General features: G+C 45.7%; 2 protein-coding genes across 2 annotated transcripts; one reads left to right on the forward strand and one right to left on the reverse strand.

The window, feature by feature from the left end:
• Positions 1-357: 357 nt before the first annotated feature.
• Positions 358-4,511, forward strand: PAX4 (paired box 4). Its single transcript, XM_023513205.1, has 10 exons — positions 358-370; positions 706-836; positions 1,129-1,344; positions 1,650-1,725; positions 2,289-2,414; positions 2,605-2,687; positions 3,174-3,243; positions 3,575-3,630; positions 3,860-4,001; positions 4,336-4,511. Exons 1-10 carry the CDS (start codon positions 358-360, stop codon positions 4,509-4,511), a joined length of 1,089 nt encoding a protein of 362 aa, XP_023368973.1.
• Positions 4,512-11,566: 7,055 nt separating this feature from the next.
• On the reverse strand, positions 11,567-19,702 carry FSCN3 (fascin actin-bundling protein 3). Its single transcript, XM_003789764.1, has 7 exons — positions 19,354-19,702; positions 17,640-18,336; positions 17,169-17,287; positions 14,068-14,227; positions 13,421-13,591; positions 12,943-13,148; positions 11,567-11,741 (listed from the first exon to the last, which is right to left on the reverse strand). The coding sequence occupies exons 1-6, from the start codon at positions 19,495-19,497 to the stop codon at positions 12,943-12,945; spliced, it is 1,497 nt and encodes a 498-aa protein (XP_003789812.1). The 5' UTR covers positions 19,498-19,702; the 3' UTR covers positions 11,567-11,741.
• Positions 19,703-20,566: the final 864 nt, after the last annotated feature.

Consider the following 20,566-nt stretch of genomic DNA (forward strand, 5'->3'; position numbering starts at 1 on the left):
GACTTTTTGTAATGCATATGTGGGAAATGAAAACCCTTCCAGTCCTCCCAGCCTCTTGTCAGTATATCCAGAAAGATCCAGTCCTTAGCCACCTGTCATGTTTCAGTTCATTGCATCAGGGTTTAAGTAAAAGGAATCCTAATTTTCTAATTTGGGCCAACTTCCTGGCCAATTTTAGAGACTTGACCATCTACCACAAAATATTACATCTCAAGACCATTCCAAGCAAGGGAAAATCCAAATAACCTCCTATTATTGCAGACCTTGCCCCTAAACAAGAAAAGAAGCTCCTAGAAGAGACTTACCTTCGCAGTCTTCCCAGTCAGCTTATCCCTCTGTGGAGGGTCAGCCTGGAGCATGCAGCAGGAAGGTAAGCATGGGGACTCTGGAGATGGGACCATCTCAAGGCTTTGCTTCCATCAACATGGTTTTATCTGCCATTGGCCAAAGTTCTGGCGAAGCTTTCTCCAGTCACTTCCTCCCTACTCCACCCCGATTCCCCTAGATCAGGAGAGTCACTCAGGAGCCAGCATCCAAAAACAGTGGCATGTTTTGAGAGCCTAGAAGTGGAAGAGGGGGCATCCTCCTGAGGGAGGACTTTCACTATAGTAGGAAGCCAGGCTGGAGAGGCCTGAGTGACACTCTGTACAGGTGGGTGGGGCAGTGGGGAGAGCTGGGGTGTGGATGTCTCTTTCTCATGCCCAGGGATTAGCAGCATGAATCAGCTGGGGGGACTCTTTGTGAATGGTCGACCCCTGCCTTTGGACACCCGGCAGCAGATTGTGCAGCTGGCAGTCAGCGGGATGCGGCCCTGTGACATCTCACGGAGTCTTAAGGTAGTGTGCTAGGGCCTTAATGAGCAGAGAGAAAAGGCTTCTCTGAAGGCAAGAGGCTGGGGCTGCTGCAGACTCAGGGCTTTTGGGGCTTGTGGGGCTTGTGTTACTTCCCTAGAAGATCCTTTTGGAGGTTGGGTAGGGGAGCTTCAGGCTCTCAAAAGTGAGGCTAGACTCTGAACTTCATGGCATGGTCTAGTAAGTCTCACTTTGCCTTGTAACCACCTTTTGTTCCAGAGACACTCACTCTTCTGCCCATTCAGACTCACTCATCCCTGCTTTTCACCTGACTCAGGTATCTAATGGCTGTGTGAGCAAGATCCTAGGGCGTTACTACCGCACAGGTGTCTTGGAGCCCAAAGGTATAGGGGGAAGCAAGCCCCGTCTGGCTACACCCCCTGTGGTGGCTCGAATTGCCCAGCTGAAGGGTGAGTGCCCAGCCCTCTTTGCCTGGGAGATCCAACACCAGCTTCGTGCTGAAGGGGTTTGCACCCAGGACAAGACTCCTAGTGTAAGTATCCCCCCTGCACTGGGGCTGGCAAGCAGGCTCTCTGGGAAGAATAGAAGCCCTTCTAACTTGGCAATGTGGGCATGCCAGGTTGGGGGGAAAGGTTCCTGGGCCCTTCTGACCCATAAGTTTCTCTTCTAAAAAGTGGTGGCAGAGAGAAGATGCAAGCATGGGAGAGAAAAGGGGCTGTCCTTGGGAACAATATGTGGGTGGAGACAGAAGGGAAGAAATGATATTGGGGTGAATGCTCTCAGGAGGCAACTCTGGGTCTGTGCTCCATCCTCCCACTCAACACCCTGATGTCTCAGGTCTCTTCCATCAACCGAGTCCTGAGGACACTACAGGAGGACCAGGGACTGCCCTGGGCACAGCTCAGGTCACCAGGTGGGTCTTGGAGTTGCCCCCAAGGATCCTCAGAGCCAAATCTTTAGCGTTTTACAGTTCTCATTCTTTCTTGGACCACCCTCATAACAACCCAATAAGGGGGGCACAGACAGGGAGTCTAATTCCCTCCCTCAGTAGAAAACTGAGGCTCAGAGAAGTGAAATGACTTACTCAAGGTCACCAGCTTGTTGATAGCAGGGACTGAAACTGAACCCAGGTCCCCAACTCCCCAGGTTCTGCTAAAGAAGAGGCAGAACTGTGTATTTCAAATCCTTCCTCTGCCTCGTGCACATCCTTCATATTCTTTGGGATCACACGAACCTGGATCAATCCTGCTGCTGTTTCCCCATCGAATGCTAAGAGTGGACCCCACCAAGGCATTGAGTGCATTTCTCACCAAGAACCCTTATGGCCATCTCCAAGTGACTGTGAACACTCCAACCAGCTCAGCTGTGCTCTTGCACCCATGTTGTCCCCCGGCACAGGCATAGGCACTAAATGACCCCATCTGATCAGAGGAATCATGGTCACAAACTTCCATCAGCCATTGTTCTCCTTTACAGCTGTTTTGGCTCTGGCTCCTCCCAATCCCCAAAGTGGCTCTGAGGCTCCCCGGGGTCCCCACCCAGGGACTGGCCACCGGAATCGGACTATATTCTCCCCTGGCCAAGCAGAGGCACTGGAGAAAGGTGCTGGGCTGGGGCAGATGGCAGATCAGAGGGTGCTTGGGGTGACATGGAGAGAGCAGCCTGAAGGCGGGAGGTGCAGACCGTGGGTAGACCTGCCTGGGGAGGAAGGCAGTTTAGGGTGTGGCGGGGGGGAGCAGGGCCAGGGAAAACTTGTCCCTTGTGCCCTTTACATGAGCCCTGATCTCTGCAGAGTTCCAGCGTGGGCAGTATCCTGATTCCGTGGTCCGTGGAAAGCTGGCTGCTGCCACCTCTCTGCCAGAGGACACAGTGAGGGTGAGTGAGCCCTGCAGCACAGTGTGCACAAACTACAAGGAGGAGTCTGTGCTGGCCAGGGATTCAGGTTCCAATGAGGTGGAGAGGAGGCAAGAAGATGGAAAAAGCTACTCAGGAGACTGAGGCAAGAGAATCGCTTAAGCCCAAGAACTGCTTAAGAGGTTGCTGTGAGCTGTGATGCCACTGCACTCTACCAAAGGCAACATAGTGAGACTCTATCTAAAAGACAAAAGGAAAAAGAAGGTGGAAACAAAGTTGTATGGAAAAAAATCAGAGATGAGACTGTCCTTACTCCCTTTCTGCATATTGCTCTCCTCTCCTTCCCACCCCAGACCTCTGAGTTGAGGAAGGAGCTGGAGAGCATGGGTTAAAGTGTGGAGGAAGGAGGCGAGGGCTGAGGAAGGGCCATGTTCTGAGACAGGCACATGGTGAAAGCAGGTGCTGGGCGGAGAAAGCACAGCGGTGTTGTTCTCGTCCTCCCCTCAGGTCTGGTTTTCCAACAGAAGAGCCAAATGGCGCCGGCAAGAGAAGCTTAAGTGGGAAATGCAACTGCCAGGTGACTTCTCTGCTCGTGCATCCATCCCACACTTACACAGCACATTCCACCAGCCAGGCTCTGGGCCGGATGCTGGGCACACACAGTGCCTGTTCTTAAGGGCTGCCCTATTCCCAGCGCCAACCCTGGGATTCAGTTCTCCTTCCCTGTTCCCCAAGGCCCTGCCTTGTGGAGGACTGTTTAGGGCTGTAACATCCATCTCCTCCCAACCCTGCCAGAAATTGCTGCCCTTCCTAGAACCTCCTTATCTTTCACTGCCTTCCTGCTGTCCCCCCCGCACCCCCCACCCCACCAAATCCTCCCTCTGAGCAGAGCCACCTTCACCTTACAGGTGCTACCCAGGGTCTGACTGTACCGAAGTTTTCCTCAGGGATCATCTCTGCACAGGTACTCCAGAGGAGAAGGAGGGCTTGCTGCCTCTTGCATTTCTAGGGAAGGCTTAAGCTAGGATCCATGATTCCCTGGACCCCACCATGCACATTTCTAGAAAATGCCATCCACATAGTCTATGTGAATGGTGCCCTCTGGAGTTGTGCAGGATACGGCCAGGGTGGTCCCACGACTTCTGAAGAGGAGCCATCACTAGCAACTGAGGGCCTCCTCTCACTGTTTCTAGCAGGCCCCTGGCAGTGTGCCCACAGCAGCTCTGCCTGCCCTGGAATTACTGGATCCCTCCTGCTGTCAGCTATGCTGGGCAATAGCACCAGACAGGTTTCTGAGTGACACTCCACCCCAAGTCGGACTCAAACCTTGTTGGGGTAAGAACTCAGGCCAGGCCTCAATCCTGAAAGGTATGAGGGGGAACTGTGGGGACTCCTTGACCTCCAGAGGGCATGGATCTCCAGTTGGGATCATCAAATCAACCTTGATACAGTTCTCCTCATTCCTTGTATGGCCCACAAAGTCGGGGAGACTAGTACCCCCTTGAATCTGTAGCAGAACTGATGGGAACAGTGGGTAAAGTGGGGTAGAAGTGGGATTCAAGTGTGCACATCCAGGGTAGGCAACTGAGGTCTCAGCCCTTCCCCTAAAGTCACTTTGAGGGGTGGGGCAGGAATGGTAAGCCAAACTCCCTTCTCCTTGTCCTTGCAGGATACTTTTCCCCACAGCTGAGTTCCCAAGACTCAGCACTACTTTATTGTCCTCGTCCTTCCTCACCAGCTTTGGTGCCCCTCAGGCCCTGTTCAGGCCTGGCTCCCTGCTACTGTAAGACCTGGGATGAGGCAAGAGGCCCTGCCTGGGAAGGAGATGGAGTAGGGAGCATCTAATACCACCAGTGCAGTATGCTGCTTCCTCCTTCCGGTGGTCTCCCCTTCATGTGTGTGGACCTTGCCTGACCCTGCCACCTGATTGAAGGGGCTGGTGAAGCAGCACCCACCTGGATCTCACATTGACCTTAAGAGGCGTTTACACTGCAGTAATAACATTGTTTATGGCTCAGCGCCTGTGGCTCAAGTGGCTAAGGTGCCAGCCACATACACCTAAGGTGGTGGGTTTGAATCCAGCCCGGGCCCGCCAAACAATGACGGCTGCAACCAAAAAATAGCCGGGCATTGTGGTGGGTGCCTGTGGTCCCAGCTACTTGGGAGGCTGAGGCAGGAGACTTGCTTGAGCCCAGGAGTGGGAGGTTGCTGTGAGCTGTGATGCCATAGCACTCTACCCAGGGGGACAGCTTGAGGCTCCTGTCTAAAAAAAAAAAAATTGTTTATTAGCAGTGGTTCTTGTCATCCATCATGTTCTCCCCACGAGCACCCCTATGCCCACCCCTGTATTTGACAATTATAAACAGTTGGCTCTGTGCCTGTACTCAAGTGGCTAAGGCACCAACCACACACAACAGAGCTGCCAGGTTCAAATCCAGCCCAGGCCTGTCAAACAACAATGACAACTACTACCAAAAAATAGCGAGATGTTGTGGTAGGTGCCTATAGTCCCAGCTACTTGGGAGGCTGAGGCAAGAGGATCGCTTAAGCCCAGGAATTAGAGGTTGCTGTGAGCTGTGACGTTATGGCACTCTACCCAGGGTGACAGCTTGAGACTATGTGTCAATATATATATATATATATATATACAGTTGTCCCATCATCTATCTATACCTATTGTCTAATCAATATGTATATGTATCTAATCGATGTGTTCATCTACATATTAATGCATCTATGTACTCATACATGTATCCATGCTTGTATCTATCTGTCTTGGTGTTTGGGTGCTCATGTGCCCACACATATGTGCCTGTGCACAAACACACACTAATGTATCATGGCACTTTGTTCCCAAGTCTTCCAGCATGTGTCACTAAAAATAAGGATTTTTTTCTTACCTAACCACAATACCCTATCTACAGCTAAGAAAATTTGCTTTGATTCCTTAATCTAAGAAAAATAGATGTCAATTCCCTAATTGCATATGTAATTTTTGTCATAGCAGTAAATAAATAATTTTTTTTCATATTCTGCTTTTCCACTAAAACATGCTCCAGGGTCATAGGGTCTCTTGGTTCTTCTTGGCAGTGAGTTCCAAATCTTCTCAATTCCGTCTTCCTGCAGAGAAAGCTCTAGGCCCCTCCTGGGAAGTCTTGGGATTCAGGGAAAAGGCAGAATGGGGGAAAGGAGGTGAAGAAGGGAATATTCAGAAAGGAGCATGGGCTCATCCTTCCAAATTCTTTTCCTTTTGAGAGGCAGGGGGAAATAGGTAATGATGATGGAAAAAGGGATGGGAGTGGGGAGTGATGGCATGTTTGACTACTCCCATCTGGGGACAGGTACTGACCTGGATGTTCTTCAGGAGGTCTCTTGATTATCAAATACTCTTGAGCTGTGCTGTTCAACAAGCAGCCACCAATCACCTGTGTCTATTTAAATGTAATTACAATTAAACAAAATGAACAATTCAGCTCCTCACTGACCACACTAGCCACAGTTCAAATGCTCAACAGTTTACATGTGGCAGCTCATGGCTGACTTGGATGGTTAGAACTATGCAGCCTTTCTAATCAATGAAGAAAGTTCCATGGGACCACAGGGCTGTAGAATGAAACCTCAAGGGTATTGGAACTTACTCAGCTTGTGCTCTGCCTTCTTTATTTCAGGGTAGAGGCCTTGCTGGGCAGAACTGTCTAGGGACATAGTTGAGGTTTTATGGGGGCGACAAAAATAAGACATCACAGCCTTAGAATAAGCCATGCACTTTGGTGACAGGAGTGATGTTGGCAACAGAAGGAACTACTCAGCGGAGGCCCCATGCCTGGCCACTTGTGGGAACCTGGCATAAGACTGTGTGTCTGTGTCTGTGCACATGCTTGTAATATGCCCAGGCATCTGAGTGTGTATAATAGTCTCCCTTATCCATGGTTTAGCTTTCTGGGTTTTAGTTACCTGTGGCCAACAGCAGTCTGAAATATTAAATGGAAAATACCAGAAATGTTTTTTCTGGTATTATTTATTATGGTATTAAAACAATCCATAAGTTTTAAATTGCATGTCATTCTGAGTAGTAATGAAATCTCACATCCTCATATTTTGCTACCCGCCTGCTAGTCACTTGAGTAGCCATAGTCCCAGTTATTGGATCAGCTATCACGGTATTGCAGTGCTTGTATTCAAGCAATACCTATTTAACTTAATAATGGTCCCAAAGTACATTAGTAGTGATGCTAGCATATTGTTATAACTGTTCTACTTTATTATTAGCTATTATTGTTAGTATCTTACTGCCCCTAATTTATAAATCACACTTATCATAGGTATGTATGTTTAGGAATGTCGTGTATATATATGTAACGCATTTGGTACCACTGGTGTCAGCATCTGCTGCAGGTCATGTAATGAATTCCCTGCAGATAAGGGGAGACAACTGTTAATGAATTTATGGGGTTCTGAGGAAGAGATTCTGTATTAAACAACCTCTAAGTTCCTATCTCTCTGAAGAATGTACACTCTGCACATCTTGGCTTGTTCTTAATGCTGTCTAGGAAAGAAGATTCCCTAGTCTCTGGTATTCTCAACCTTCACCTATTGGATTAATTTTTTTTTAAAGTTCTTTTCTATCTCTTGGGAACAATATGAGCTCATTTTCCTCCACCCAAACTGAATCTCTGTCATGTTCAGGTTTCAGCCTTCTCTTCTCAATGGATTTAAAAACCAAGCATTTATTATAATATGGGGCAATTTCTTTTTTTAAAGTGGGGGACAAGCATCACTGTATTTGAGAACACTTTAGGAGGCAATGTGGATGCTGCTTTAAATAATACAGAGTCAAAAGTTAGAAAATGATTTTCTTTTCAACTCCCGTTTAATTCTGGTTGCATCCAGGAGAAAGTTTCATTTTGGTCATTTTCTCTTTAATCATTGTTAATCTCCTTTATCAACAAAGGGAAAGAAACCTCAAGCTCAAAGCCTCGGGCCAGGAAGGAAAGTCTTAATAGGATTTGATAACATCACTTTGTTATCATTATACAGGCATACCTCATTATATTGTGTTTTTTATAAATTAAAGGTTTGTGGCAAGTCTATCTGCACAAGTTTTCTAATAGCATGTGCTCACTGCATGTCTCTGTATCACATTTCATTCATTCTTGCATTATTTCAAAACTTTTTCATTATTATTAAATCTGTCCTGGTATCTTTACTGTTACTATTATAATTATTTTGGAGATGCCATGACTTACACCATATAAAATTGTGAACTTAATTGATAAATGTTGCATGTATCTTTTTTTAATGTTGCATGTATTCTGATTATACCACCAAATGTCTGTTCCCACTTTTCCTCTCTTGCTCCTCTAGCCTCCCTATTCCCTGAGACAAATGAAATTAAGCCAATTAATAACCCTACAGTGGCCTCTCAGTGTTCAAGTAAGAGTCACATAATGTGCATGATGCAATGGCACATTTCAAAACTACTAAGAAATGAGTATAATTGTAATGGATGTGTTACTTAGTTCAATGCAAGCATTTCACATTGTATATTGAAGCAGTACCCTGAACCCCAAATGCATCAATGTATAAACTTATGATTTAATACAAAATAATAATAAATTATGTGTTTTATCTTTAAAAAAAAATAAATCAAAAGCTAGAAATAATTAAGCTTGGTGAAGAAGGCAGATTGAAAGCCAAGATAGGCCAAAAGCTAGGCCTCTTACCCCAGTTAGCCAAGTTGTCAATGCAAAGAAAAAGCTCTTGAGGGAAACAAATACCACTACTGCAGGGAACATATGAATGATAAGAAAGAGAAATAGGCTTATTGCTGTTAGTGGTCTGGATAGATCAAACCAGTCCTTGACAACATGTCCTTAAGCCAAAACTTAACCTAGAGGAAGAACTCCTAGCTCTCTTCAAGTCCATGAAGGCCGAGAGAGATGAGGAAGCTTCAGAAGAAATGTCTGAAGGTAGCAGAGGTCAGTTCATGATATTTAAGGAAAGCAGCCATCACTATAACATAAAAGTACAAGGTGAAGCAGCAAGTGCTGATGTAGAAGCTGCAGCAAGTTATCCAGAAGATCTAGCTAAGATCATTGGTGAAAAGTGCTGCACTAAACCATAGATTTTCAATGTGGACAAAACAGCCTTCTATTGGAAGAAGATGCCACCTAGGACTTTCCTACCTAGACAGCAGAAGCCAATGCCTTGCTTCAAAGCTTCGTAAGACAGGTAGACTCTCTTGTTAGGGGCTAATGCAGCTAGTGACTTTAAATTGAAGCCAATGTTCATTTATCATCCTGAAAATCCTAGGTACCTTGAGAAAAATGCTAAATCTATCCTGCCTGCACTCTAGAAAAGAGAATAACAAAATCTGGATGACAGTCATCCATTTACATCATGGTTTATGGAATAATTTAAGCCTACTGTTGAGACCTACTGCTTAGAAAAAAAATATTTCTTTCAAAATATTTCTGTTCATTGACAATGTGTTTCATTACCAAGAGATCCGATGGTGACACACAGGGGATTAATATTGTTTTCATACCTGTTAACATAATATTCATTCTGCAGCCCCTGGATGGAGGAATAATTTCAACTTTCAAGTCTTATTACTTAAGAAATTTATTTTGTAAGGCTATAGCTGCCATTGAAAGTGATTTCTCTGATGGATCTGAGCAAAGTAATTAAAAACCTTCTGGAAAGGATTTACCATTTTAGATGCCTTAAAGGAGATGAACAGTGCTACTCCAGAACATTTGTGGTTCACAGGAGGAGGTCAAAGAATCAACCTAATAGGAGTTTTGAGGAAGTGGATTCTTACCCTCATGCATGACTTTGAGGGGTTCAAGACTTCAGCGGAGGAGGGAACTGCAGATGAGGTGGAAATAGGAAGAGAACTAGACTTAAAGCCTGAAGATGTGACTCAGTTTCCATAATCTCATGATAAAACTTTAACAAGGAGGGAGTTGCTTCTTATGGATGAAGTGGTTTCTTGAGATGAAATCTACTCCTGGTGAAGGTGCTATGAACATTGTTGACACGACAACAAAGGATTTAGAATATTTCAAAAACTTAGTTGATAAAGCAGCAGTACATGTTGAGAGGATTGAGTCCAATTTTGAAAGAAATTCTACTGTGAGTCAAATGCCATCAAACAGTATTGCATGCTACAGAGAAATCATTAGTATAAGGAAGAATCAATCAATGTGGCAAACTTCATGTTGTCTTATTTTAAGAAATTGCCACAGTAACCCCAACCATGAGCAACCACTATGCTAATCAGGCAGCAGTTATCAACATCATGGCAAGACACTCCAATAGCAAAATGATTATAAATCCTCTGAAGGCTCAAATGATCATTAGCATTACCATTTAGCAATAAAGTTTTTTATTTTATTTTATTTTGGTGACAGGGTCTTGCTTTGTTTCCTGGGCTAGAGTATGGATGTCATTGATCACTGCAATCTCAAACTCCAAGGCTCAAGCAATCCTCCTCCCTCAGCTTCCTGAATAGCTGGGGCTACAGGCATGTGCCAACACACTCAGCTAATTAAAAAAAAAAATTATTTTTTTTCAGAGATGGGTCTTACTATGTTGCCCAGCTGGTCTTGAACTCCTAGGCTTAAGCCATCCTTCCACTTTGGCGTCCTAAAGTGCTGGGATTATAGCATGAGCCACCATATCCAGTATTCAAGTATTTTAAAATTAAGGCATATACATTGGGTTTTTTAGACACAGTGCTATTGCATACTTACTAGACTATAGTATAGGTTAAAGATCACTTTTTTTTTTTTTAAGAAGTATCCCATTCTGTTGCCCAGGCTAAAGTATAGTGGTGTAATCATAACTCACTGCAGCTTTGAACTTCTGGGCTCAAGCAATCTTCCCAACTCAGCCTCCCAAGTAGCTGGGCCTACAGGCAGGCATCTCCTCTCTTGGATAATCTTTTCTATTTTTAGTAGAGGTGGGCCTTTGCTGTTACTCAGGCTGTTTCAAACCCTAACATCAAGTGATCCTCCACTTCAGCATCCCAGAGTACTAGGATTACAGGCATGGGCCACCACACCTGGCCATAAACATAACTTTATATGTACTGAGAAACTAAAAAATTTGTGTGACTCACTTTATTGTGATATTTGCTTATTGCAGTGACCTGAAACAGAATGCACAATGTCTCTGAGCTATGCCTGTATTTATTTCTATAGTGACGTTTCATTTATGACAAGTGATTGTGGTTCTCCATTTTAGGACAAGGATAAAAATATGCCTTTCTAAATAAATATATTTAGGATTATATGTCAATAAAAACATTAATAGAGCAGATGAGAGGTAGCTAATGGCCAAAATCATGAAGACAGTGCAAGAATGACAGGCAGTTTAGAAATCATGCTTTGATGGAAAGAATAGTGAGCATTAGAGTCAGAGATATGAATTAGAGGCCTAGCTCTATTGTGATTGTCATGGAACAATGGGCAAATCCCTTCAGCTCCCTGTAAAAGGTGAGAAGTGGTGGAGGAAACACTCATCTCACTGGATCAAAGGTAATGATGGTGTAGGGAAGTTTGGTAAACTATGGTAGAGGAGATGGGGGAGGCTACACAGTCAGAAGGCATTCCTACTATTACCCTGTGCCCTCAGAATTAATAATCCCTCCTTCTTTCTAAATCAGAACCACATTTCAATTTACAACTGGATTCTGAATCTTTCAGGGCAAGGACAGCTCCTCATGGAGTTTGTTGGAAAAAGTTTGTTGGTTCTGGATGGGAATGGGGACAGATCACGGAAGTACTGGGGTACTATTTACTTTCCCCTCTTCTGGAAAAAAAATAGAGCAGCCAGCGGCCTCAATCTCCATCTGCATTCAAACCTCTATACTGAGTCAGATTCACACTAGGATCTTGGAGGTGGCCTGTTGTTTTGTATTATTCCTTGAAACAGGTGTTTTGCTAAACTGGGTAGGAAAAGTTGTATAACAGATATTCTTCTCTTGGCTCTTGACTCTGGGGTTCCTGTTCTTTTTGGTGTAGTACTTTTTCCTGGAGGATTGGATTTTGATAAGGGTCTCCCATTGACCTGTGGAGGAGAAAGGAAATAGAATCCCTTCATCAATTAGTCAATACTTTGTTGATTACTGGCTTTTAGAACACTGGATAAGACCCTGTGGGAGAAGTGAGAATAAAGTAGTGATTTGTCCCATTCTTGATGAACAAGTTAATTTACAGGAAAAGGCTTCCTTGCTCTTGATTTCAGGTCTGTCTGACGTCAAAACTGAAGTGCTTTCTGCAACAAGCAAGGACAAGGAGATTGACTATAAAGGGACAGGACTAAGAGCAAAGAGGTGGCAAGAAGAGTTTGAATGAGGAATGATGGAAGGGAGGCAGCATCTGAAGAAAGCAAAGTTGGTGTAGCGATGACACTGGATGGGGCCAGATCTCATAGTAGGGAGCACTCCTGGGGAGCCTGGGAAGCCATACTCCTGCTGGTGAATAGCCTAGAACTGAGGGGTGGTGGTGATAATCATGAAAAAAGCACTCAAGAGGCATGTTAAGGAATTATTCCAAAATTTGCAGGGTATGGTGAAGGAAGAGAAAGAGAGGACGGAGAGATGATGCTGAGGTCTTGAGCCTGAGCACTGGGAAGGTGGAATGTCTGGGGATGGCAGGAGGAAGAAAATTGCCTTAGGAAGGAAGGCTGATTTCCAGCTATGTGAATTTTGAGGGACTGGCAGGACAAAGAAAGTCAACTATCCATCAGGAGGTTGGAAGGAGATGATGTTCAAGTTCAGGAGGAGGGTCAGGGCTGGAGATAAATGTCTTAGAGCCATCTGTTCCCCAGGGATCTGGGGTAAGGATAGGAAGTGCATAGGATTAAAATCGTATCTTTTTTTTTACACTTATACACATAATCAAAGTCATCTGTTTTTCCTGAAAATGGGGAAGAATTCTGCATCATAATGGAGACAGAGAGAGAGGGACAAGAACACCTTACCCTGTCCTCTCCAGGCTTCCTTGCAAGCCCACATGTCAGTGCAGCGTAATAGCAGGACACCTATATCTGATTTCTTCTCCTCTCTCTACCAAGTTCAGATTTAGAAGCCCTCAAGGAATACACAGATTTGGAATAAATGTCTAGAGTCAATCAAATTGTGGGACAGAAGTGGGCCCGGGAGTGCATTTTGGTCTTCCCATCGCATGTCTCCTCAGCCACCTCCTTTTTCCTCCCACCCTTGGCTCCTGCTCCCCCAGACCCCACACCCTTATCCTCTTTCTCTTACCTAAAATTCCCAGATACACTCTTTGGTAATGTCCTCGCTGTCTGCCAATAGGGTGCCACTGCGGTCTGCTCGCAAGTAGAAGCCATTGGGTGCCAGCACCGTGAGCAAGTTGCTCCCATGGAGCTCTATACAGAAGTTGAGGGCAAACTTTCCCCATGGGCGAAAACTGCCAAAGGATGTTATTGACCAGAAGGATCCACCCTGTGCTGGGGAGGGAAGAGCTCAGGTTCATGGGCCATTCCTGGAGGCAGGCCACCCTCCCATGGTCCCATCCTGCCTGTGTTGGCAGGTCAGCCTATGGAAATGCAGGAGGGTCAGCAGGGTTTCCCGTGGTGTCTATCTGACAACCCACTGTGGGGCTTTGAAGTGTGAAAACAAACAGAAGCTCTTTTTTCCTTTTATGATGAACAGGCCTGAAGTCTGAGTTAAGGCAGGGGCCAGCCTGTGAACCCAGGGGCAGGGCAGAGGAGCCACTCACCTTGGAAATGATAGATGCCCTGGCGGCAGGGTAGTAAGTGAATGCAGTCAGGCTGGTCCATATTGCACTGTATGAGGTCATGGTCTGACGAGGAGCCCACATACCCATACCGACCGCGTAGCGCAAGGAACGTACGGTTGGCTAATCGAATCGCAAATTCCTCATTTGAGCCTAAAATGAAATAGGAAGGAGTTATGTGGATGGGCTGCCTCCAGATGTTTCCCCAGATGGAAGCAGGAGGGGGAACACTAATTGCAAAGGGTGTTGCCAGTATTTTAACATTTAATGAACACCTACTCTGTGTCAGGTCTAATGCTAAATGCACGTGAATCGTTTGTGAGAGCATCTAGTACAGTGTGGCACCCGAGACATTTTAATATTCTTTCTTCCTTGAAATGTGTTGATTTATTCAATCCTCGTGACAACTGTGTGAGGCAATAGGGTGAATATTATCTCTACTTTGACAGACTATGAAACTGAGGTGGTACGCTCAAGTGATGACAAGAATTCAACAAATGAGAGAGTATCCAGAGCAAAATCTTCTGACACAACTCCAGGGCTTATTTTTTTTTAAAATATCATATTCCAATTCCCTCTAAAAGCATCCCTGACTTAGAACAACCTGGCAGGAGGGCTGCTTGGCTCACCTGGAAGGGTAGCATTGGCCATCAGCAGGCCATTGTTTGCAATGCCCAGGTACCGGCCATTTGAGGACTGCATGATGATCTTGCCACAGCTCCAGTGCACACGGAAGAAAGTTTCAGGCTCCATGGGGTGTCCATCAGCCATCACCATCCTGTGGCGCCTCTGAAGAGAGTATCAGGAACAGGGACAAGGAGTAAGGCTAGGGGTGGTGGCTCATGCTTGAGTGGATTGCCTGAGCTCTCAAGTTCGAGACCAGCCTGAGTGAGAGAGATTCCTTGTCTCAAAATAAAACAGCTGGGCAGTGTGGTGGGTGCCGGTAGGCCCACGTACTTGGGAGTCTGAGGCAAGAGAATTACTTAAGCCCAGGAGTTTGAGGTTGCTGTGAGCTGTGATGCTCATAGCACTCTGGTGAGGGTGACAAAGTGAGATTCTGTCTCAAAAAAAAAAAAAAGGAGTAAGGATTGACAACTTCAGCCTTCTTTCCATCATTTTTTACTATCATATTGTCTTCCCACATCCTACCACCCTGACCCTTTTCTTTCTTTCTTTTTTTTTTTTTTTAAATTGAGACAGAGTCTCACTATGTTGCCCTCGGTAGAGCGCTGGGGCCATAGCTCACAGCAACCTCAAATCCTGGGCTCAAGCGATTCTCCTGCCTCAGCCATCTGAGTAGCTGGGACTACAGATGCCCACCACAATGCCTGGCTATATTTTTGTTTTAGCAGGCCGGGCTGGGTTCGAACCCACCAGCCCTGGTGCATGTGGCTGGTGTCCTTACTCACTGAGCTATGGGTGCTGCCCACCCCCCAACCCTTTTCATTCTCCCAGAGTACGCTTTATGCCTTCAGATCCTTTTTGGAAAACATGCTGTGGCTTTAGCACTCCCACTTCCCACCATCTGCGTCATATCCCAGAACACAGCATAAAAAGGGGGCCAGGATATCATATGTAGAGAAATGAACCTCTGCTCTGACTCCAAAATTATTTTGAAATGGATCATAGACATAAAAAAGTGAAAGCTAAACTATAAAATGTCTCTAAGAAAACATATTATTTTGCCACTTTGGGGCATGATTTCTTGGGTTAAGAAAAATAGTAACTTTAAAATGTTGACAAATTGGGACTTCATTAAAATTAACAATTTGCTTCTCAAAAGACACCATAAAGCAAGTGAAAAGGCAAACACCAGACTGAGAGAAAACATTTACAATACATACACTTGGCAAAAGACTTGAATTGAAAAAAATATAAAGAACCCATACAACTCATTAATAAGACAAACACCCAGTATCAAGTGGCAAAAGCCCTGAACAGACAACTTTCAGGGAAAACATACAAATGAGCAATATGCACATGAAAAGATGCTAAAAATGACTCATAAGGTAATTCAAAATTAAAGCCACAATAAGAAGCCATTACACACCCACTAGGGTGGCTAAAATGAAAAGGACAAACACTATCAAGTGCTGGTGAGGAAATGCAGCACTCGGAACCTTCATACATTACTAGCGAGAATGTAAAGGGGCATAGTCATTGTAGAAAGCTGATTTCCTTACAAAGTTAAGCATGTGTCTATTATATGATTTAGTAAGTCCATTCCTGGGTATTTATCCAAGATAAATGAAAATGTAGGCTCACAAAAAGATTTGTTCACAAACGCTCATAGAAACTTCATTCATAACAGCCCAAACTAGAAACAATCCAAGTGTACATCAACAAGTAAATGAATAAACAAATTTTGTTTGTAAGTGGTATTATAGAATACTACCCAACAATGAAAAGAAATGCAATGTCATGGGTGAATCTTAACATCATTGTGCTGAAAAAAAGGAGCATACATAAATACAGATCATATATACACTGTATGTTTCTGTGTATATGAAATTTCCACATGGGCAAATCTAGTCTCTAGTGAAGGATGCAGACCAGTCGTAGCAGAGGTGGAGGTAAGGAGACGAGGAAGGATGGAGGGAAATTGCAAAGGGGCAAGAGGGAATTTTTGTGGTGACAGAAATATTCTCCAACTGTGGCATGACATGACATGGCTGTATGAGTATGGCTGTTTTTCAAAACTTGCTGAATTTTATACTTAAAATAGGTGCATTTATAAGAACACCATATTATACATAATATATTTATATACAGTATACATATATGTATCTTATAATTTGCATATATTTAAATTAGGCCTCAGAAATTTTTTTTTTTTTTTAAAGAAGCTCCACTGAGGCTCAGCGCCCATAGCTCAGTGAGTAGGGTGCCAGCCACATACACCAAGGCCGGTGGGCTCGAGCCCAGCCTGGGCCTGCTAAATAATGACAACTGCAACCAAAAAATAGCTGGGTATTGTGGTGGGCGCTTGTAGTCTCAGCTACTAGGGAGGCTGCGGTGAGAGAATCGCTTAAGCCCAGGAGTTTGAGGTTGCTGTGAGCTATGACACCATGGAATTCTACAGAGGGTGACAAAGTGAGATTCTGTCTCAAAAAAAAAAAAGAAGTTCCATTTTGGTGAAAATGAATGTGTACAGATAAGGGCCTCCCAATTCACCTCACCATCTGCTCATCTGTCTTGAAGAAAGAGAAAGGGGGTTTGGCACCCATACATAGCACAGTGGTTATAGTGTCAGCCACATACACTGTGGCTGGCAGGTTTGAATCCAGCCTAGGTCAGCTAAACAACCACGTCAATTGCAGCAAAAAATGGTCAGGCGTTGTGGCAGGCACCTGTAGTCCCAGCTTACTTTGGGAGGCTGAGGCAAGAGAATTGCTTAAGCACAAGAGTTTGAGGTTGCTGTGAGCTGTGAAGCCATGGGTGACATAGTGAGACTCTGTCTCAAAAAAATAAATAAAATAAAATAAAAATAAGCAAAGAGAAAGAGTATCTAGAGAGGGGGAGCTCAGAGCTTAAATTTCTTTTTTCTTTTTTTCTTTTTTTAATCCACATTAGGTTTCTTTCTTTCTTTCTTTCTTTTTTTTTTGTGGATTTGGCCGGGGCTGGGCTTGAACCTCCCACCCCCAGTATATGGGCCAGCACCCTACTCCTTGAGCCACACGTACCACCCCCAGAGCTTAAGTTTCTTTTGCTCCAAAAGGAAAGGTCTCACCTGGGCTAGGTAGCAGCCAGTGGCTGAACGAAGCTGCAAGGTGGAGTTATCACTGTTACATTCAAACTGGAACATGGACATTGGGATTAGGCGCTCAGAGGTACCATGTACCTCACCATCTGCAGAGGAAAAAAAATGTCAGTAGAAGCCTGAGTCTGGTCTGGCTGTGAGTCTCAGTCTTTCCTCCATGCTTTATACCCAGGGCTTTCTTTCTTCCCCTCACTTTTCCTTTTCAACTTTAATCACCTTATGTCAGACCATGGTAGTCTGCTGAAGACCCAGGTGACTTTCTTCTACAGTTCATAACCCTACTTTTCTGTTGTTCTCCATAGCAAAAAATGGTCCCCGTGATACCCCAGAATCCTCCTTATTAGCAGATTCAAAAAACTCTTGCTGATCCTGAACACATTTTCCTTTTCCCAGCCCCCAGCCCCCTTCCCCCTCCATGGCTGTATTAGACCCAGCACTTGCCGTAGGTGATGGAGATGAACCTCCGAGCCTTTGACCTGAGGGTGACCCAGGTGGGGCAGTGCTGTAGGATGAACCACTCCTCACCCCTTATAGGATTGGAGCCCAGGCCCAGCAGCAGATGTGTGCCCTGTGGATATAACATGCCTCCTTCTCCATCGCACAGTGCCACGAGCCCTCCAGGCCGCACTTGCATGTGAAAAGCTGTCTGTGATGAGGGTTGGGAGAAAAGCCGGTCTACATGGGACAAGAAGTGGTGTGTAGAGGTCTCCAGGTGGTAGCATCCATCTCGGAAATGCAATAGGAAGCCACATTCCTCCAGGCAGGGAACTTCTGCATCCACCCAGACGCGGCCCATGGTGGGGTCTGTCCGCGCATAGCAGCGGTGGATGGGGTTATAGAGGATTACATGGACATGTAGGGCTGGCTGGGGGGTCCACATATGGTAAGCTGAGAGGACCCGGGAGTTGCAGAACACATCCTCGCCATTGGACTCCAGATAACGACCAGAAATTAAGCACTGGAGTGTCCACTTGCTGTTACGGTGAAAACGGAGTAGGAAGCATCCATGGTGGCTGGTCCTTGGCCGGCCATAAGCCACACTGCCATCTGCCTCACATAGCAGGTAGAGCCCCTGCAAGCTCTTTAGTCGTACCACGGCCTGTGTATCATGCTCATTGCTCACCAGAAGCTCCCAGGTCTGGAGGCATTGGGAGAAGAGGAAATTAGGATTGCTGAGTGACTAAGCTGAGGAGCCCTCACCATCACCCGGGCATTACTCCAGCACCTTCATCAGGGCCAAGCACTTCTGCCTCCATTACAATTAGCACTTCCACCCTCCCAGTCAACAGAAATTAAAGGATCTCTGGGTCTCTCCATCACTGGAGCCATAGGGCTTCTCCAGGTCCAAAGAGAAATTCTAGATGGCACTTTCAGAAGGTAAACCTCCCCTCTCCCTTCCTTGATCCATCCTACAATACCTAATTTCCCAAGAAATGCTGTGATTTAAGAGCTTACTTTTTCCTTTCTCACTGTTGCCCCTGAATAGCACACTCAGCCAGTACTTCCATCCCCAAAGCCTGCCTCCTCAGCATGGTAGGAGAAAAGAAAGAGCTTTCGTAGGCAGGCTGGGGCTCCAGGGAAAAAGACCAGAGCATGGACAATTGAGAGAAATCATCTGGTTCAGCTGATCAACCTTGTTATAAGTAAGAGAACTTTGCTTCTGCCTAACTCTGACACCCATTCTGGAGGTGCCTATTCCTCTCTCAAATTAAGACCAGTTCTGCTAGGGCTTCTTGAGATCCCCACTCTCAACCAGAACAGAAACAGAGGCCTTGCAATAAACTCCACTGGCCCGACTTCCTCTGGATGTCCACAATTCTGCCTTCTAGCCTGGCTCTCCACCTCTCTCCTCTTTGCAAAGACACAACCATCCTGTGCTGAGATGGAGATAGGAAGCAGCCACAGCAAGGCCAGGGCTGAGGCTTCATCTTGTGGAATACATTTAGAGGATTCCACAGTGGAGCAATGGGGACTGTGAGCAAAAGTCTGGAGTAGAAGGGTCTTGGGCTGTCAATGACAGAGGCTAGAAATATGATTAGGTTGAGAATGCATCCCTGCTGACACACACACACACAGACACACACTCACACACACGCCCCCCACCCCCACACACATACCCCAGGAGAGCTTGGCCACTAAACTGATTCCAGTTTACCTGTCTCCTGCCCAAACTCTTTGCGGTAGCAGTGACTGTGTTCTTGCATGACTCATAGGTAAGGTAGGTTCCTGCCCAGCTGATGAGCCCAACCCTTAGGTCCTCGACCCTGGGATGTCTTTGTATCCATTCCACCCCATCCATGGGGCCGGTGTGACAGGTAATGACTCTGTCTGGCCCAGCCTTCCCCCCAGTGGTGAAGTTCCACAGGCCATAAGGCCTGGAAAAAGGCCCGTAGTACTCACAAGATGTTTCCAGAGGGAACTTCCCAGGCAGAGGCTGGCCTAGGGCCCAGTGCCTCTGTGACCCGGGAGCATTGTGACTGTGAGGCCTGCCCCTTATCCTACCACAGTGGCAGAGGGTCCTGGCTCAAATTGCGTCAATCTATGGCCTAGAGGAATTGGGTCCAGAGCTTCTGGTATACGCCTTCCTACGCCACTCCAGGCAACAAAATAGACTGAGCTGAGACTAGGAATCAGAACCTCAACTTGTGACTTTAGGCAAGTTCTTACCTTTCTTTATCTCTGTTTTTCAATTTGATAACAGGATAGAAACCAACCTCTTCCTCCCTTAGGAGTGGGTTCTGGGCAGTGTCTGTGGCTCAAAGGAGTAGGGGGCCGGCCCCATATACTGGAGGTGGCGGGTTCAAACCTAGCTCTGGCCAAAAACTGCAAAAATAAAAGTGGGTTCTGCTTGGCTCCCATCCAGCTCAAGTTTTTTTTTTTTTTTTTTTTGCAGTTTTTGGCCAGGGCTAGGTTTGAACCTGCCACCTCCGGTATATGGGGTCAGCGTCCTACTCCTTTGAGCCACAGGCACCACCCAGCTCAAGTGTTAAGTTCAAGAGATCCAAGGAAAATCTATCAGCTTTTATGGTGCTTGAGAGGATGAGGCCAAAATATCCCAGAAGTTACTTTGCAGGTAGTGTAAGGAAACCCTAGATAGATAACCAGCAAGGATCAAATTACCCACACCAATTAGGAAGGCTGGCTCAGAACCAGGGTAAGGAGAGTGGCCTAGGCGGAGAGAGCACAGAGCACCCCACCTCATCAATGCCCAGCCTTAGTGCTGGTAGGTAGGACAGCTGGCTGGCAGACAGCCAGAGTTCCTATAAGAATATCAGCCTTTCCTATTCAAAGAGTCTCTGTTGTCTAGGCGTCTCTGGGACTCACTTCCACAAAGCTCAAGGAGAGAAATCCTAGCTCAGAATCTGAAG

The sequence above is a fragment of the Otolemur garnettii genome, unplaced genomic scaffold (genome assembly GCF_000181295.1).
Source record: "Otolemur garnettii isolate 467f Iridium unplaced genomic scaffold, OtoGar3 scaffold00037, whole genome shotgun sequence".
NCBI lineage: Eukaryota > Metazoa > Chordata > Mammalia > Primates > Galagidae > Otolemur > Otolemur garnettii.